At 40.4% G+C, this 16,770-nt stretch overlaps 1 protein-coding gene across 2 annotated transcripts in view; it reads right to left on the reverse strand.

Annotated features, from left to right (window-relative positions):
- The window catches only part of ptgs1 (prostaglandin-endoperoxide synthase 1), a 48,000-nt gene extending 31,956 nt beyond the window's left edge, over positions 1-16,044 (reverse strand). Inside the window, exons 1-6 of one of the 2 annotated variants that reach the window (XM_014171594.2) lie at positions 15,780-16,044; positions 15,581-15,670; positions 6,315-6,431; positions 3,146-3,286; positions 374-517; positions 80-261 (exon numbers count right to left, since the gene is read on the reverse strand). In XM_014171594.2, coding sequence (XP_014027069.1) covers positions 80-261; positions 374-517; positions 3,146-3,286; positions 6,315-6,431; positions 15,581-15,670; positions 15,780-15,786 — 681 coding nt within the window. In that variant the 5' untranslated portion in view covers positions 15,787-16,044. The remainder of the gene's footprint in view (positions 1-79; positions 262-373; positions 518-3,145; positions 3,287-6,314; positions 6,432-15,580; positions 15,671-15,779) is intronic. The other variant, XM_045706673.1, reaches the window with a different exon arrangement.
- Positions 16,045-16,770: the final 726 nt, after the last annotated feature.

Raw genomic sequence — 16,770 nt, forward strand, 5'->3', positions numbered from 1 at the left:
GCAATAATTATATCATAATTGAATAAAATACTGTACAGTACAGGGAGTACATGTACAGTAGCGGTAGTAACATTCTCACCCCATGCCCCAGCGCCCTGGTGAAGCCCAGGCCCATGCTGTTTTGAGTCTTGAAGAACTGATGGGTGAAATGCTGAGCGAAGAAAGCAAACATCAGGTTGGTTCCCTGTGGATCTGGCCTGAACTTCCTCCTCAGCAGAAACTTCTCCACCACCAGCTTTGGGTCTGGGAGGACAGACTTTCCTGGAGAAAAGTATGTATGTTAGCTATGCATGTTGCCGTTGGGAAGATTTATTTTCGTAAGTAATCTTCAGTAGTCATTATTTTCTGATAGGAACTTTGGATGCCCTCTCACCTTTGGCACCCATAGGGGTGGGGCAGTCTTCAGGCACAGGCGGTAGGATACGGGTGTAATAGGAGACATTAGAGTAGGATTCCCAGCTGAGGTATCCATACTTTGAGTTGAAGGTAGGAGGACTGGGAATAAGGTTTGCTCTGACTTTGGCAGGGAGAACACAGAATTGTTTGACACATTGATCATTAAAGGCCTGAAGATTCACTGAAAAAGCAATAATGGTTGGAGGAAATACAACCCATAGGATGGAAATGCATGCGTACGTAGCGTGCGTGCGTGCATCACACATTTTAGATGAAGAGAGGTCACTTCTCTCATACTACAGTATGTTACAGGAAACATTCTGTAATGTCAGAGAATAACTGACTTCCAAACAACCCTGATGATAATCATCTTTTAAAACTGCAACTTTCAACTCAGTCAAGACACATTCTCAACATTGAAGAAACTTCCAATTGAAGTTGAGAAACATTCAACTTTTATAGTTTAAATCCGGAATCTAATCGAAGGCCGTTGGCTGAGATTCTACTCATGGTAAACGCTGAGGAGGTCGGCTCAAGCGTAAAATACCTTTAGAGAGGGGCATTGTTGGCTGTGTAGTTCCCTGCAGTATAACACGCCTTGGATTTCAGCCCAAATTAAGTTAAAGTTGAGAAAAATAGTCTAGAAAATATTAGTTACTTCATCAGAAGTGTTGCTTGACTTTGCAATGCCACAAGCAAACATTTGAGGGAAGAAAGTATCAATATGATGCAACTGAAAAACAATGAACATTATAGTATATAATATCAAGAAACAAACTTTGTTGTTCATCTGCAAAGCAAAATAAACCAATATTTCTTAGACACACAAGTCAGTCAGGTTCTGCTTGTGTTTATAGCACATGACAATCAGCTATACATCTTGAAACAACTACGGCTGTGGAAAAATACACGGATCAGATCCTGTCATAAAACTGAAAAACCGTGAGGAAATCCAGCTACCAGCCAGGGAGGGAATATAATCCTGTGAGGAATGCAGCTGCCAGACAGAGAGAGGGGGTGAGGGGAAGCCTGGACATCCAGTAAACAAGCTCACGTCGACAAACACACTTAGCTCAGACGCCATGCCATGAAAGATTAGACCTTAGGAATTCTTAAGACACATGGGGCTTGCTATGGCAGACGAACATGACATGGTTGTTAACAGGGTTGACACAGATGTGTTGGGGTTTAGTGGAGGAACAACGTTGATACAGTACATACTGATGAGATGAACAGCATGGGTTTTAATGTTAAGGCTTAACACAGTAGCCTTTTAGTATAATGGAAGTACAGAAGTGACCCATGCTCCGTCCCGCCATTCCCTTCCATTTCAGTCATTTAGAAAACGCTCTTATGCAGAGAGACTTACAATCAATCAGTGCTTTAAAATAAAGTAGGTAAAACAACCACATCACACCTAGACGATACCAGTATTGCAATACTCGTTAGTATGGTGGCAAGGAAACAAAAGACGAAGCAGATTTAACATCTTTAGGAAAACAGCCCTAATGTTGGAAACAAACATGTCATCCAGTCACATTTATTTCCCAAGCTAAAGAACACAATATTTTATATATGGCTGTTTTTTTAAAAGGACCAAAAACGTTGGTCTGCTTTAGGCTTACATTTTTGGCATGGATAATATATTACGAAACTGGTATCGTCCCGGGCCTAATCACTACCCTCTCTCACCTTACCACCCTAACACACCCCAGAGATTGGTAGCACACTAGTGTCGCTTCCCAGTCATGGGGTTAGAAAGAGGGGAGACAGATGTGAGGAAGTCTCCATTCCAATCTCCATGGAAGGAAGCGATGTGTAGAGCGAGGTGGTAAATCAGCTGGAGGACCATGGAGCACAGGCCTGGGAGAGAGACTGAATAAATAAGGTCAGGATGTCAGGCCAGGGTGCGCTGCTCCACCCAACTACCAGTTAGCACGCACACAAACACAGACAGGAGGAAATTGGTCGAGAGAGTGAGGGCCAGCATAAAAACACTGGACCATGCCAGCTTAAAAACAACCTAGCTGTACAAATGAATGACAGAATGGTTAGTAGAAAGCGTTGTAGGGTGCAAATATACATTTAAAAAAAATATTGGACAGCTCAAATAAAAGAAAAGTCCATAATGATCACAGCTGCTGCTGCTATTTCGACTTTAAGGCAGTGTGCATCTGCAGATGAGTAGTGAACTCAGTGAACTCTTTCTTCATCTTTTCTTAAGGCAACAGCCCGGGCTTCTGAGATGACTTACAATACCTCACCATGCCCCTCTCCTAGATGTTAAACCTTGTAAATACACCTAAAACTGTATGCAGCTGTAGCGAGTTATAAGGGAGAGCGCAGAGTGTGGTGATGAAACCATGGGCCAATATTTGTTAACCAAATATTTACATGCTGGGAACATAACAAAAGGAACCCAGAGGCAAATGAACACAAGTTGTAAGCAAACTGTCCAATTAATCTTCCGTAGTCGGACTGCATTGGTAGGGAAGAGAAACTCTCCTCTTAGTGCAGTAACATAAGGTAGATATATGAATATATGGCTCTGGAGAGCGTTAAAGCATTTAACAACATAATTGATCCATGCATGCATTTCCATCATCATAACTTGTTCCCCCTGGTTGCAAAGCACTGTACATTGTAGGGCATTAAGTTAGCCATTCCACCCCTTATACATAGCACCCACACGGCAACCATTTTGTGCCAGAATGCTCACCACGGCTGCATTGAATGCCAGGCGACTCACCTGTGAGGACCACCCTCATGAGCCAGTCCCGTAGGAAGGTCCTGTTGATGAGGCTCCACAGCCAGTGGAAGTGTGTGAGAATGTAGTGGACCACATCAGGGCTCGGCTTCAGCTTCAGGTAGACCCTTGTCCAGAACTCAGCTACACAGAGAGATAAGGCACACAACAGGGATAAAAAAAGATAATGCACAAAGCTTTGATAAAGCAGGCGTTGCATACAGTACAGCAGAGTTCCCAAACTGGTGGCTCACAGGTTTCATTTGGCCCCCCCTAAGTTTTCAGTAAAAAAAAAAACAATTTGGGGACATAAAAGACTAAAAACAACAGGAAATGAGCTCCAAGTGATTTTAATTTTGGATATATGTTCAAGTATTCCCACACATAAGAGAGAGACACGTGACTGTATACAAATTAAAGCAATATTTGAAATAATTATGTTTTAGTCAAATATGTGTGTTTGGGCTTCTTGTGGTCAATTTGCAGACTGCCAGTCAATGTTTCCCTCAGATTACTTCACAGGCAGGGTGAAGAGGGTCCCTAAATAATCATCCAGGGCTTCCAAAGCCAACATTTTCAATTGAGACTAATTCAGGCCAAACTAAAGGGTAAACAGAGCAAGGCAGATGGCCCACCCTGCCTGAATAATAGTAAGGGAAACACTTCTGCTGCCAACTATAATAGCCAGGGTTGAGGCGATAAACCATGGTAGCATTCTAGACTACTGATGAGCACTCCACATAAGGAGACATTTAGCAGTGACAGAATGATAACAAGGAAGAGGATATACAGACCATTGATGGGATAGAAGAGACTCACTTCTGAGTTTATCCAATTTACACTCCACTGTATTTGACATTGAAAAGCTATATTATCAGAAAACCCCTGAGCAGGACAACACTGGAAATGGCTTGTTTTCCTTTTAATCTAATTTCTACTGGTGTTCAACTCAAACCTGGCCGGTTTCTTTTGACTTTGAGCTGTGATAAGGGGATGTTGTTTCATTTCACCTCAGTTTGAAAGTCCCCTCTCCACAGACATGCAGTTTGAAATGTTACTGAAAGTCTATCCTTTATTGAGTATCTATAGATGGACTACGCCAAAACTTCCACAGCTTAAATGTCCTGAATGTAGAGTTGTATAGTGCCACAAACATGCCTGTTAGATATGCTGGGCCAGCCCAAGACAGAGTGTCCTAGTAGTGGCGGTTAGAGAGGAGGTGAGAAATGCAACCATGAAGTGCCATCTGCATCAATCACTACTGGCTCGTCTGGTATGAAAATATTTACATATGTCTGGATTTCCAATGCCTTCAGAAAGTATTCACACCTCTTGACTTTTTCCACATTTTGTTGCGTTACAGCCTGAATTTATAATAGCTTACATTGAGATGTGTCACTAACCTACACACAACTACCCATAATGTCAAAGTGGAATTATGTTTTTTTCGAAATGTTTGCAAATGAAAAGCTGAGATGTCGTCTCGAGTCAATAATATTCAAACCCCTTGTTATGACAAGCCGAAATAAGTTCTGGAGTAAAACATGTGCTTAACAAGTCACATAACACGTTGCATGGACTCACTCTGTGTGCAATAATAGTGTTAAACATGATTTTTGAATGACTACCTCATGGTGACTTTAAAACAGTTAAAAGTTTAATGGCAGTGATAGGAGAAAACTGAGGATGGATCAACAACATTGTAATTACTCCACAATACTAACCTAATTGAGTGAAAAGGAAGCCTGTAGAGAACACAAATATTCCAAAACATGCATCCTGTTTGCAACAAGGCACTACAGTAATATGGCAAACAAATGTTACAAAATGAACTTTATGTCCTGAATATAAAGTGTTGTATTGGATTTGCCCAAAACATATTACTGAGTACCACTCTCCATATTTTCAATCAGAGTGGTGGCTGCATCATGTTATGGGTATGCATGTAAGTGTGGGGATAAAATAATAATGGAATGGAGCTAAGCACAGGCAAAATCCTAGACACTGGGAGAAGAATTCACCCTTCAGCAAGACAACAACCTAAAACACAAGGCCAAAGATACACTGAATTTGCCTGTCAAGAAGACAGTGAATGTTTCCGGGTGGCAGAGTTACAGTTTTGACTTCTGCTTGAAAATCTATGGCAAGTCTTGAAAATGTTTGTCTAGCAATGATCAACAACTAATTTGACAGAGCTTGAAGAATTTTGAAAAGAATAACAGGTAAATATTGTACAATCCAGGTGTGGAAAGCTCTTAGTGACTTACCCAGAGAGACTCACAGCTGTAATCTCTGCCAAAGGTGTCTAACATGTATTGACTCGGGTGTGAATACTTATGTGAATTAGATATTTATGCATTTCATTTTCAATAAATTTGCAAAAATGTCTAAAAACATGTTTTCAGGAGAATATTTTTTTTTTAAATCCATTTTAAATTGAGGCTGTAACACAAAATGTGGTCAAGGGGTATGAATACTTTCTGAAGGCACTGTAAATGTTAAATTTTTTGATAAGCAAGGTTTACACTGGTATGCCAGTTTGAACATGGCATTCATTTTTAACCCTAGACTGTATATCTGTTATCTTTTTTCATAACTGGCAGTATTAAGAGACAACATTGAAAGTAATTTCATTTCATCTTGGTATTATTCATTAAATGCTGGTTCAATAAAATCATGCACTATGATTCCCAGAAACCTTTCCTACAAGTGTGAAAAGTATGCCACAAAACATGACTGAATTCAAAACACTATTAACTATTACTTATCGTGAGGATAACGTCAGTTCCCGTTAGGATGGAAGAGGGGGAATGAAACAAATGAAGTGTTTACAAGCTACTAGATGGATGAGGGACCAGTGGAACTTTAAAAGGCGTAGACATTTCTCAAGTAAACTATCAGTGTTAGACTGGACACAAAAATGTTTACCTGGCTTTGTTAAGCCATACCCCAGCTGTGCAGAACCCCACTACCAAAATCATTCACTTTTATGGCCTAGAAATGTTGTTTCCTGGTTATGCACTCATCTTTTCTTTTCATTTCATTTTACAAGTCCTTCTGCACATCAGGAAAGGATAGCAATATTTTGATAAGCCAGGGAGGAAAATGGAAAATGTAACTTAATCAAAAGAATAATAATGAAAAGAATGTATAAGCAAAACATTTCACTTACGGATAGTGCAATTCTGTCCATAGAAGCCAGTGCGAGTGCAGTCACATTCATAGCGGTCAGTGCCAAACCTTAAACACACACCCCAGTTTTGACAGGGGTAATAGCAACAGGGATTCACTGCAAATGAGAAAACATACACTTCGATTAAAGTAGTTTGGGCACTGAGCTTTTTCCTGACCATTTGAAATTACCAAGAATGCCAAAGTTTTCCCTAGTAGAGCACATACTTTTTCCTGATCAGCATTATTGTCATAACAACGCACATCCCTATTGTCAGCCAGGACAATATTCAGATGGTGTCCAATGTCTCTCTAGCTTGGATGCCACACTGAAAAATGTGCTTAAAGCATGAGCAGAACAATAATCTCAGGCTGGAATTTGATGTGTTGCCCTCCTCCCTGGCGAGGTAGGGAAGATATATTTAATTATACAGTTATGTGCACATAATAACTGCAGTAAAAGTCAAGTAGAAGGGAGGAGGGCAACATCAAGTTCCAGCCTAAGTTCATTGTTTTGCTCATGCTATAAGCACATTTTTCATGATTGTCATCTGGCGAGGACACTCACCAAAACGACAGCTAAATGAGCATGTCATCTTAGTCAGGGCCAAATCCTAACTCGAGGTGTGTACAACCTAACCTACTATTTTCACACAAATCTTCCATTAGCAGCAATGCACTATTGCATTAACAGTAAGTTCAATGATTTCCAGTTGAGATTCAGCCTGTAATTAATTTACAAGCCAGGAAAGAAGAGTGTTGGGACTACTGAGAGTCAGACTGGGGTTGGAGAGCTGTGCTAACAGAAATGTCTGCTGCCATGAGACAAGCAAGATGCCAACTCTCACATCCTTGGCCATGCAGTCACTATCATGTTATGGCTTCCTGTCCTTCCCTGCAAGACACGCATCCATTGAGATGATCATAAATATAATTTTCACAATGAAGAGTATGAGTGGCAGTATTTCAGCAGATCCTTCCTCATTAAGCAGTATTCTTCAGTCATTTAGATAACTGGAGTCTTTGTCTCTTTCTGCTAAGAGGAAATTGTGGCTTCTTGATAGGAGACATAGCCCTATACTGGTAGTCAACTCATTCAACCGACAGGACAGATATTTGGTTGAATATTTACAGTATGAAATATGTATTAAACGCCATAGTGTTCCTAACCCTTTCAAATGTACAAACAATGGAAGTTTAAGATTTGTACCATTAACTGAAGAAAAAAAATATGATACAGCAGAATTTGTTCCCGGCAGATCATCTTATAGCACAGAATTTAAAACAGTCTTCCTCCGCCTGCAAATATGCTTTGTGCCATCTGTGTTAACACAAACAAGTAAGTGTGCCAGTCGGTATTAGGCCATTAATACTACAAGTTTAGATAGCTGGCTAACTTAGCAATCTAAAAATTGTTAGCTTACATTCTAATTGAGTGAATTTCAGTGACAAATAAGAGAAAAAATTCTAAATGGTGTATTTTACTATTCTAACCCTTAACAGTAAGTTGAGACCCCGACAGTTTATTATAAAATATTGAACTGGGGTGTATTCATTAAGTCCTGCACCAGAAACCGTTTAAGGACCAAATGGAATAAAACGGGGAGGGACCTACCTGGGGTATATTCATTACGGAAATCATTTACCATTTAAGAACCAAACGGAAGCAAAACGAGAGCTTCTATTGGGCAATTTCAGTTAGGTCCCTCCCTGTTTCGTTCCATTTGCTTGAGTTTAAGAAACTCTTTTTTTCATTGCTAAATGTTTTCCGTTTGGAGTAAACAGTTTGTTGCAAAACATTTTGCAACAGACTAACTATTGACTTTCAAATTAACTCATGGCTAGATGGCTTGCCTAGGGCACATAGCGGTCCTATGAGTGGGAGCTATCAGTCAGGGATGTAAATCACGTCTTGAATGGCAGACTACACTTGCCCGCTGGCGATCGGAATTTATGGTCTAAATAGTAAGCGGAAAATAGCAAGCGGGAGGAATTTTATTGCCATCTGGGCCCCTGTTCATTAGCTTCATATTCATGTTGTATACTTTGGAAAATGTACATAAAACTGTGCTCTTTATACGTTTTGGACATTATTTGCTGTTTTCAACACCCACACCAGCAGAAATCCACTTTTTCGAACTGAAAGACAAGAGCTTACCCATGTTTCACAACAATTCAAGTCAATAAGTCATTGTTTTAGTCAAAGTATGATACACACAGAACAGAAATATAAAAACGCAACATGCAACAATTTCAAAGATTTTACTGAGTTACAGTACATAAGGAAATCAGTCAATTGAAATAAATTCATTAGGCCCTAATCTATGGATTTCACATAACTGGGAATACAGATATGCATCTGTTGATCACAGATTACTTAATTTTTTTAAATGTAGGGGTGTGGATCAGAAAACCAGTCAGTATCTGGTGTGACCACCATTTGCCTCATGCAGCACGACATCTCCTTCGCGTAAAGTTGATCAGGCTGTTGATTGTGGCCTGTGGAATGTTGACCCACTTCTCTTTAATGACTGTGCAAAGTTGCTGTATATTGGCGGGAACTGGAACATGCTGTCGTACAGGTCGATCCAGAGCATCCCAAACAATGGGTGACATGTCTGGTGAGTATGCAAGCCACGGAAGAACTGGGACATTTTTCAGCTTCCAGGAGGTGTACAGATCCTTGCGACATGGGGCTGTGCATTATGCTGAAACATGAGGTAATGGCAGCAGATGAATGGCACGACAATGGGCCTCAGGATCTTGTCACAGTATATCTGTGCATTCAAATTGCAAACGATAAAATGCAACTGTGTTCATTGTCCGTAGCTTATGCCTGTCCATCATAGGGAACTCTGTTCCACACGCCCACACGACGCCATACACACTGCTTGCGATCTGCCTGGAACAGTTGAAAACGGAATTCATCCATGAAGAGCACACTTCTCCAGCTTGCCAGTTGCCATCAACGGTGAGCATTTCCCCACTGAAGTCAGTTACAGTGCCGAACTGCAGTCAGGTCATGGCACTGATGAGGAGGACGAGCATGCAGAAGAGCTTCCCCGAGATGGTCTCTGACAGTTTGTGCAGAAATTCTTCGGTTGTGCTGTGGAGGTCGTGAAATTTTGTCAAGCAAATAACTGCTAGTCTCACGGTAATTAACAAACACTTTAAGCATCTCCTGGCTTCCACGCATAACCTACAAGCCACTGATGTGGACCTTTGGAACATCTACATTTTAAAAAGTCTATATGCTACCCATCACAATAAATTGATTATTTACAGCATATTCTGAGTTTTCCTTATTTTAAGCCCTCATCTGGCTTTGGCATATGGCTTTGGGCTACACTAGTTCATTTAGAAGGCAAAATTTGCTTTGAATTCCATGGTGTTATTTTACAGTATGAAGAAAACAGGAAGTGGCTGGCACGTGGCTATTCTGTGTTGAGCGATTAACAAAGAAACAGGTCCACCTACAGCGCATTCAGAAATTATTAGGACCCCTTGACTTCTTCCCCAAAATGTTAGGTTACAGCCTTATTCTAAAACGGATGAAAAAAAATCCTAATCCCAGCAATCTAAACACAATACCCTAAAATGACAAAGCAAATAGGTTTTTAGAAATGTTTGCAAATGTATAAAAAAATTAAACAGAAATATCACATTTACATAAGTATTCAGACCCTTTACTCAGTACAGTGAATTATAAGTGAAATAATCTGTCTGTAAACAATTGTTGGAAAAATGACTTGTGTCATGCACAAAGTAGATGTCCTAACCGACTTGCCAAAACTACAGTTTGTTAACAAGAAATTTGTGGAGTGGTTGAAAAACGAGTTTTAATGCCTCCAACCTAAGTGAATGTAAACTTCTGACTTCAACTGTATATAACCTTTACTTAACTAGGCAAGTCACTTAAGAACAAATTCTTATTTACAATGACAGCCTACCGGGGAATAGTGGGTTAACTGCCATGTTCAGAGGCAGAACGACAGATTTTTTTCCTTGTCAGCTCGGGGATTCGATCCAGCAACCTTTCAGTTATTGGCCCAACATTCTAACCACTAGGCTACCTGCCACCTTCTTGGGTACAAGCTTGGAACACCTGTATTTGGGAAGTTTCTCCCATTCTTCTCTGCAGATCCTCTCAAACTCTGTCAGGTTGGATAGGAAGCATCGCTGCACAGCTATTTTCAGGTCTCTCCAGAGATGTTCGATCGGGTTCAAGTCCAGGCTCTGGCTGAGCCACTCGAGGACATTCAGAGGTTTGTCCCGAAGCCACTCCTGCGTTGTCTTAGCTTTGTGCTTAGGGCCGTTCTGTTGGAAGGTGAACATTCACCCCAGTCTGAGGTCTGGAGTGCTCTGGAGCAGGTTTTTGTCAAGGATCTCTGTATTTTGCTCCGTTCATCTTTCCATCAATCCTGACTAGTCTCCCAGTCCCTGCCGCTGAAAAACATCCCCACAGCATGATGCTGCCACCACGATGCTTCACCGTAGGGATGGTGCAAGGTTTCCTCCAGACATGACGCTTGGCATGCAGGCCAAAGCGCTCAATATTGGTTTCACCAGACCAGAGAATCTTGTTTTTCAAGGTCAGAGTCCTTTAGGTGCCTTTTGGCAAACTCCAAGCAGGCTGCCATGTGCCTTTTACTGAGGAGTGGCTTCCGTCTGGCCACTCTACCATAAAGGCCTGATTTGTGGAGTGCTGAAGAGATGGGTGTTCTTCTGGAAGGATCTCCCATCTCCACCTAGGAACTCTGACAGAGTGACCATCAGGTTCTTGGTCACCTCCCTGATCAAGGCCCTTTTCCCCTGATTGTTCAGTTTGGCCAGGCGGCCAGCTCTAGGAAGAGTCTTGGTGGTTCCAAACATCTTCCATTTAAGAATGTTCCAAACATCTTCCATTTAAGAACGATGGAGGCCACTGTGTTCTTGGGGACCTTCAATGCTGCAGACATTTTTTGGTACCCTTCCCCAGATCCGTGCCTCGACACAATCCTGTCTCGAAGCTCTACGGACAATTCCTTCGACCTCATGGCTTAGTTTTTGCTCTGACATGCACTGTCAACTGTGGGACCTTATATAGACAGGTGTGTGCCTTTCCAAATCATGTCCAATCAATTGAATTTACCACAGGTGGACTCCAATCAAGTTGTAGAAACATCAAGGATGATCAATTGAAGAAGCAGGATGCACCTGAGCTAAATTTAGAGTGTCATAGCAAAGGGTCTGAATACTTACGTAAATAAGGTATTTCAGTTTTTTTATTTTCAATAAATGTGAAATTCTGAAACCTCTTTTCACTTTGTCATTATGGGGTATTATGTGTAGATCGATGAGGAAATGAATATATTTAATCCATTTTAGAATAAGGCTGTAACGTAGCATGTGGAAAAAGGGTCTGAATACTTTCCGAATGCATGTTATATGCTTAATTTAGAGTTATTTATGCTACTTCAGTTGTGAAAAACATTAGAATGTATAAAAAAAAATCAAAACATATAGCCTAAGGCTGCATGATGCCACTAACGATGTTTTGAAAAAGTTGCATGGAAAGGCATGAGCTCTGCTCTGTTTTTTTTTGTGCAGGCTGCACACACTTCAGTCTCTCATGCACAATTTGACGAGCACTTGATAATACTCTCACCCATCAGACATTTCTTAATTTAATCTGGTCTTTACATATAGCCTACTAATATATGTGTGGAATTATTTTGGATTTAGAACGCCCTACAAAAAAATAAACATGTTATCCATTGCCTGCACTCAAATAGTAAATTGAGGTTATGTGCGGCTACGTTTTTAAAATGCAAGCTTAGGCCGCTCTCCTATAAGCCTAGGGGAAGCTTTCCCTAAAGTAAAGTTTATAAACATTTTAAAAATTATATATCCTAGTTAGCCTACGTCTGTCTATACAGAAATCACTCAAAAATAGGCTACTAAAGAATAATTTGTCCATAAAGGATCAAAATTATGTTGTGGATTGTTCTAAAAATCGCATTGCCTACAGTTGGAAGGAAAGGCAGCGCGGGCAATTTGGGGACATTATTGTTGAGTTACGACTGTCTGAAAAGTAGGAGGCAAAGCCAGGGATATCGCAATATTTCAAAATACAATTGCGGGAAAACAGTTTGGAAAGCAAATGGTTATTGCTTTAAAAGAGAAAACTAAAAAACAGTCTCTTCTTCTATGCCACACCTGTCAGGTGGATGGATTAGCTTGGCAATGGAGAAACACTTAACATTTTGCATTTATATTTTTGTTCAGTGTATTTGGGCTTGAAGTGACAAAACCGAACTGCAATGCTTCCTGCAAATTCGTGCCGATAGAGCCCCACAGTGGAGGTGTCATCATACCCCAAAAAACATAGCGGTCAAACAGGGAAATGGTTCCAAACGTTGTTCCACCATTCATTTTTCCAATAGGGGATTTTAGAAACACTTAAAATAAGGTCTGTGTTTCGTGTAGGCTTACCTTAGCGTGATGTTTTGATAACCATTTAAAAAAAAAAAATTGAAGTCTGATATGCCAACTTGTGTCTTTGAAAATAAATGTAATAAGCATTTATGGACAGTGATGAATATAGGATAAGTCATAAAATGAGAAATGCCCCTTGCCTTAAATATCCTGTTTTGACATTTTAGTATAGTGCACAAGCTGCTAGGCAAAAAAGGTAAGCATAACTGCAACAACAACAAAAATCTCTAGCCTATGTAAGATGGCAAGGTTTTGCAAATCTGCCTCAAACACCTTAAAATTGATATTCATTAGATTTTTCTTGAATGTGGGGTAATTGTGTAGAAATCAAATGTCACACGAACATATTCAAACTCCCAGTATTTGGGGAAAAGATCAGGGGTGGGAAGCCAACCCTCTTGGAGAGCTACAGGTAACTGACAAAATAAAGGAAACGCTTGAGTAAATAAGGGATAAAGTATATTGAAAGCAGGTGCTTCACACAGGTGTAGCTCCTGAGTAAATTAAGCAATTAACAGCCCATCATGCTTAGGGTCATGTATAGAAATGCCCAGTATTTTGTCTACCATGGCTAGAAGAAAAGATCTCAGTGACTTTGAATGAGGGGTCTCAAAGAAGCATAGGGGGTTTAAAGTGTATCTGTGTTTTTCCAAGTGTCCAAGCCATAGACTGTTCACTCTGCTACCCTCCGGCAAACAATACCGGAGCATCGACTCTCGGACCAACAGGCTCCGAGACAGCTTATACACCCAAGCAAAAAGACCGCTAAATAGCCATAAGACTGCTAAATTTGTTAATTAAATGGTTACACAGACTATCTGCACTGACCCTATGCACACTCACAAGACTAATGTGTGTGATTTTGTTGTCAGCACATTCAACTATGTAAAGATAAAAGTATTTAATAAGATTATTTAATTCATTCAGATCTAGGATGTGTTATTTTAGTGTTCCCTTTATTTTTTGGAGCAGTGTATATCTCTCACACACACACACACACACACACACACACACACACACACACACACACACACACACACACACACACACACACACACACACACACACACACACACACACACACACACACACACACACACACACACACACTACGTGTCTATATATTTCTTAATCCCATTTTACCTTTAGATATGTGTATTGTCAGATATTACTGCACTGATGGAGCTAGGAATACAAGTATTTCGCTACACCTGCAATAACATCTGCTAAATATGTGTACGCAACCAATAAAAGTTTTAAAAAAAAATGATTTTATGCTTTTCAGCAACTGGGAGACTGGTAAGGATAAAGGGAACAATGACCGGAGCCAAATGAAGGCAAACCCTTGATGAGGATACTTGAATCCCACTGAAAATCTGTGGAAAGACTTGAAGATTGCTGTTCGCTCTAACTTCACCAAATCCAGATGTGCAAAACTGATAGAGATACCCAAGACGACTCAAAGCTGTAATCGCCGCCAAAGGTGCTTCTTCAAAGTATTTACTCAGGCGTGTGAATACCTACGTAAATGTTTTAACTTTATTTAACTAGGCAAGTCGATTAAGAACAAATTCTTATTTACAATGACGGCCTACCCCGGCCAAACTCGGACGACGCTGGGCCAATTGTGCGCCACCCTATGGGACTCCCATACAGCCTGGATTCGAACCAGGGACTGTAGTGATGCCTCTTGCACTGAGATGCAGTGCCTTAGACTGCTGCTGTATTTCATTTTCAATGAATTTGACACTGTCATTATAGGGTATTTTGTGTAGATGGGTGAGAAAAATAATATACTTAATCCATTTTGAATTCAGGCTGTTACAACAAAATGTGGATTAAGTCAAGGGGTATGAATACTTTTGGAAGGCACTACAAATGCTTTGTAATCCTGCACATTGATCTGGTACTGGTACTGCCTGTATATAGCTTCATTCTTGTATTTTATTCCAAGTGTTAGCATTTTTATTCTTACTTTTTAACTCTGCATCGTTGGGAAGGGCTCGTATTAAGCAAACATTTCACCGTCAAGTTTACACCTGTTGTATTCGGCAAATGTGATAAATAAAATTTTTGGGGTGTGTGTGCACCTATCTCAGTCACCAGATCTCAACCCAAATGAAAACTTATGGGAGATTCTGGAGCCACCTAAGACACCAGTTTCCACCACCATCAACAAAACACCAAATGATGGAATTTCTCATGGAAGAATGGTGTTGAATTCCTCCAATAGAGTTCCAGACACTTGTAGAATCTATGCCAAGGCGCATTGAAGCTGTTATGGTGGCTCATGGTGGCCCAACGCCTTATTAAGACACTATATTGGGGTTTCCGATTATTTTGGCAGTTACCTGTACCTCAAGGCAGGATTTTCTAAGGTCCTATTTTCAAGGGATAGTTCATCCAAATGAATTACATATTTACATGTTGGTTTCTTAAAGTCAAGGAGAGACTGCAATTCGTACTATGGTTAGCCACTGCCACCAACTATTAATATCATATACAGTTAGCATACTCTAAATTCAATGGCCAAATAATCTGAAAGTAACTTAAACCAAGTCGTCGAGTTTTGAGTGTGTATATTTAAAATAAACCTTAATACATCTGACCAGTGCTTTAAAAAGGGCCTAAGGCTAAACCATGTGAAAACATGTAGATTTGCAGGAAATTAGCTTTAAAATAGATTTTTTTCCCTGGGCTGGATCCCCGGAAAAAGCTTGACGCCCCTGGAAAACTTGGCACCCCTGAATAATACTATAGGTTATAATAATACAAGATATTATAGCTTACCAACATTCGCAGAGACGTCTTTGATCTCTTCCCCTGGACATGTTGGTAACCTTAGCAGCAGGATAAACGCCCATACGCACACGAAGCACTCTAGAAACACAATTATCAAAGTTAATTAATTGAGAAACCACCGATAATAACCAGGGTTGGCGACTTTGATTAAATATGTTCGGGGGGGAATTAATTGTAAGGAACTCACCTCTCATTGTAAGATGTAATGCATAAAACGCACCTTCAACGCGCGCGCTCTTCTCAGTAAGGGAGTGCAACAAAAACAAGTAGTTATTAGAGTACTCTCATAAATAAACACCCATACCCGATACGAAGTATTTTCAGACAGGAAACTATTTAGATACCATCTAAAAACTGACAAGTCCACACAGAATTACATACAGGACATTATGACTGCGAGAAAGTAGAAGCGAAACGAGTGGTGTAGCTCCCCATCTCCTGGTTCACTTCAGTATGCAGCCTACTCAACACCCTGACCGGCTAGTGTGCAATGTAGTTTACTGGCTCCATCTATTGGTTGTTATGGGAGCATTACAATCCTAGTGAAGATACTTTAAACTAGTATGAATACTTGCTTTTCTTGCAATTGCAATATCCTTGAATTTTGCAAATTACACACCCTGAAAATCATCATCATCGTAAGTGTAACCAGTATAGAGGTAAAATGGTTTTATAATGGATATTCAGTTCTCTCGTCAATAGCTATTGAACCAAACATGTCATTACTATGAACATAGTATATTCTGAATCAGGGATGGATGGAGAATTTTTTTTTTTTTTTAACATTTCAGATTTCAATCTTCACACAAAGCGTTCCAAATACTATGAAAATGACATATTCTGAATCGGGGGAGGATAGACAAAAACGTACAGAGTCATCATTTAGGATGTGGAGTTCCAGGTCCCAGTGGGAATTTACAATGCAGGAGGAAAAAAATAAGAATAATAAACAAACTTAAAAAAGCTAGCTTGCTTTTAGGCTACGTCCATTTGGCGCAGGCCTACATGTGTAACCGATGTGAAATGGCTAGTTAGTTAGTGGTGGTGCGCGCTAATAGCGTTTCAATCAGTGACGTCACTCGCTCTGAGACTTGAAGTAGGGTTTCCCCTTGCGTTGCAAGGGCCGCCCGCGGCTTTTGTGGCGCGATGGGTAACGATGCTTCGTGGGGTGTCAGTTG

This window comes from Salmo salar, chromosome ssa24 (genome assembly GCF_905237065.1).
Source record: "Salmo salar chromosome ssa24, Ssal_v3.1, whole genome shotgun sequence".
NCBI lineage: Eukaryota > Metazoa > Chordata > Actinopteri > Salmoniformes > Salmonidae > Salmo > Salmo salar.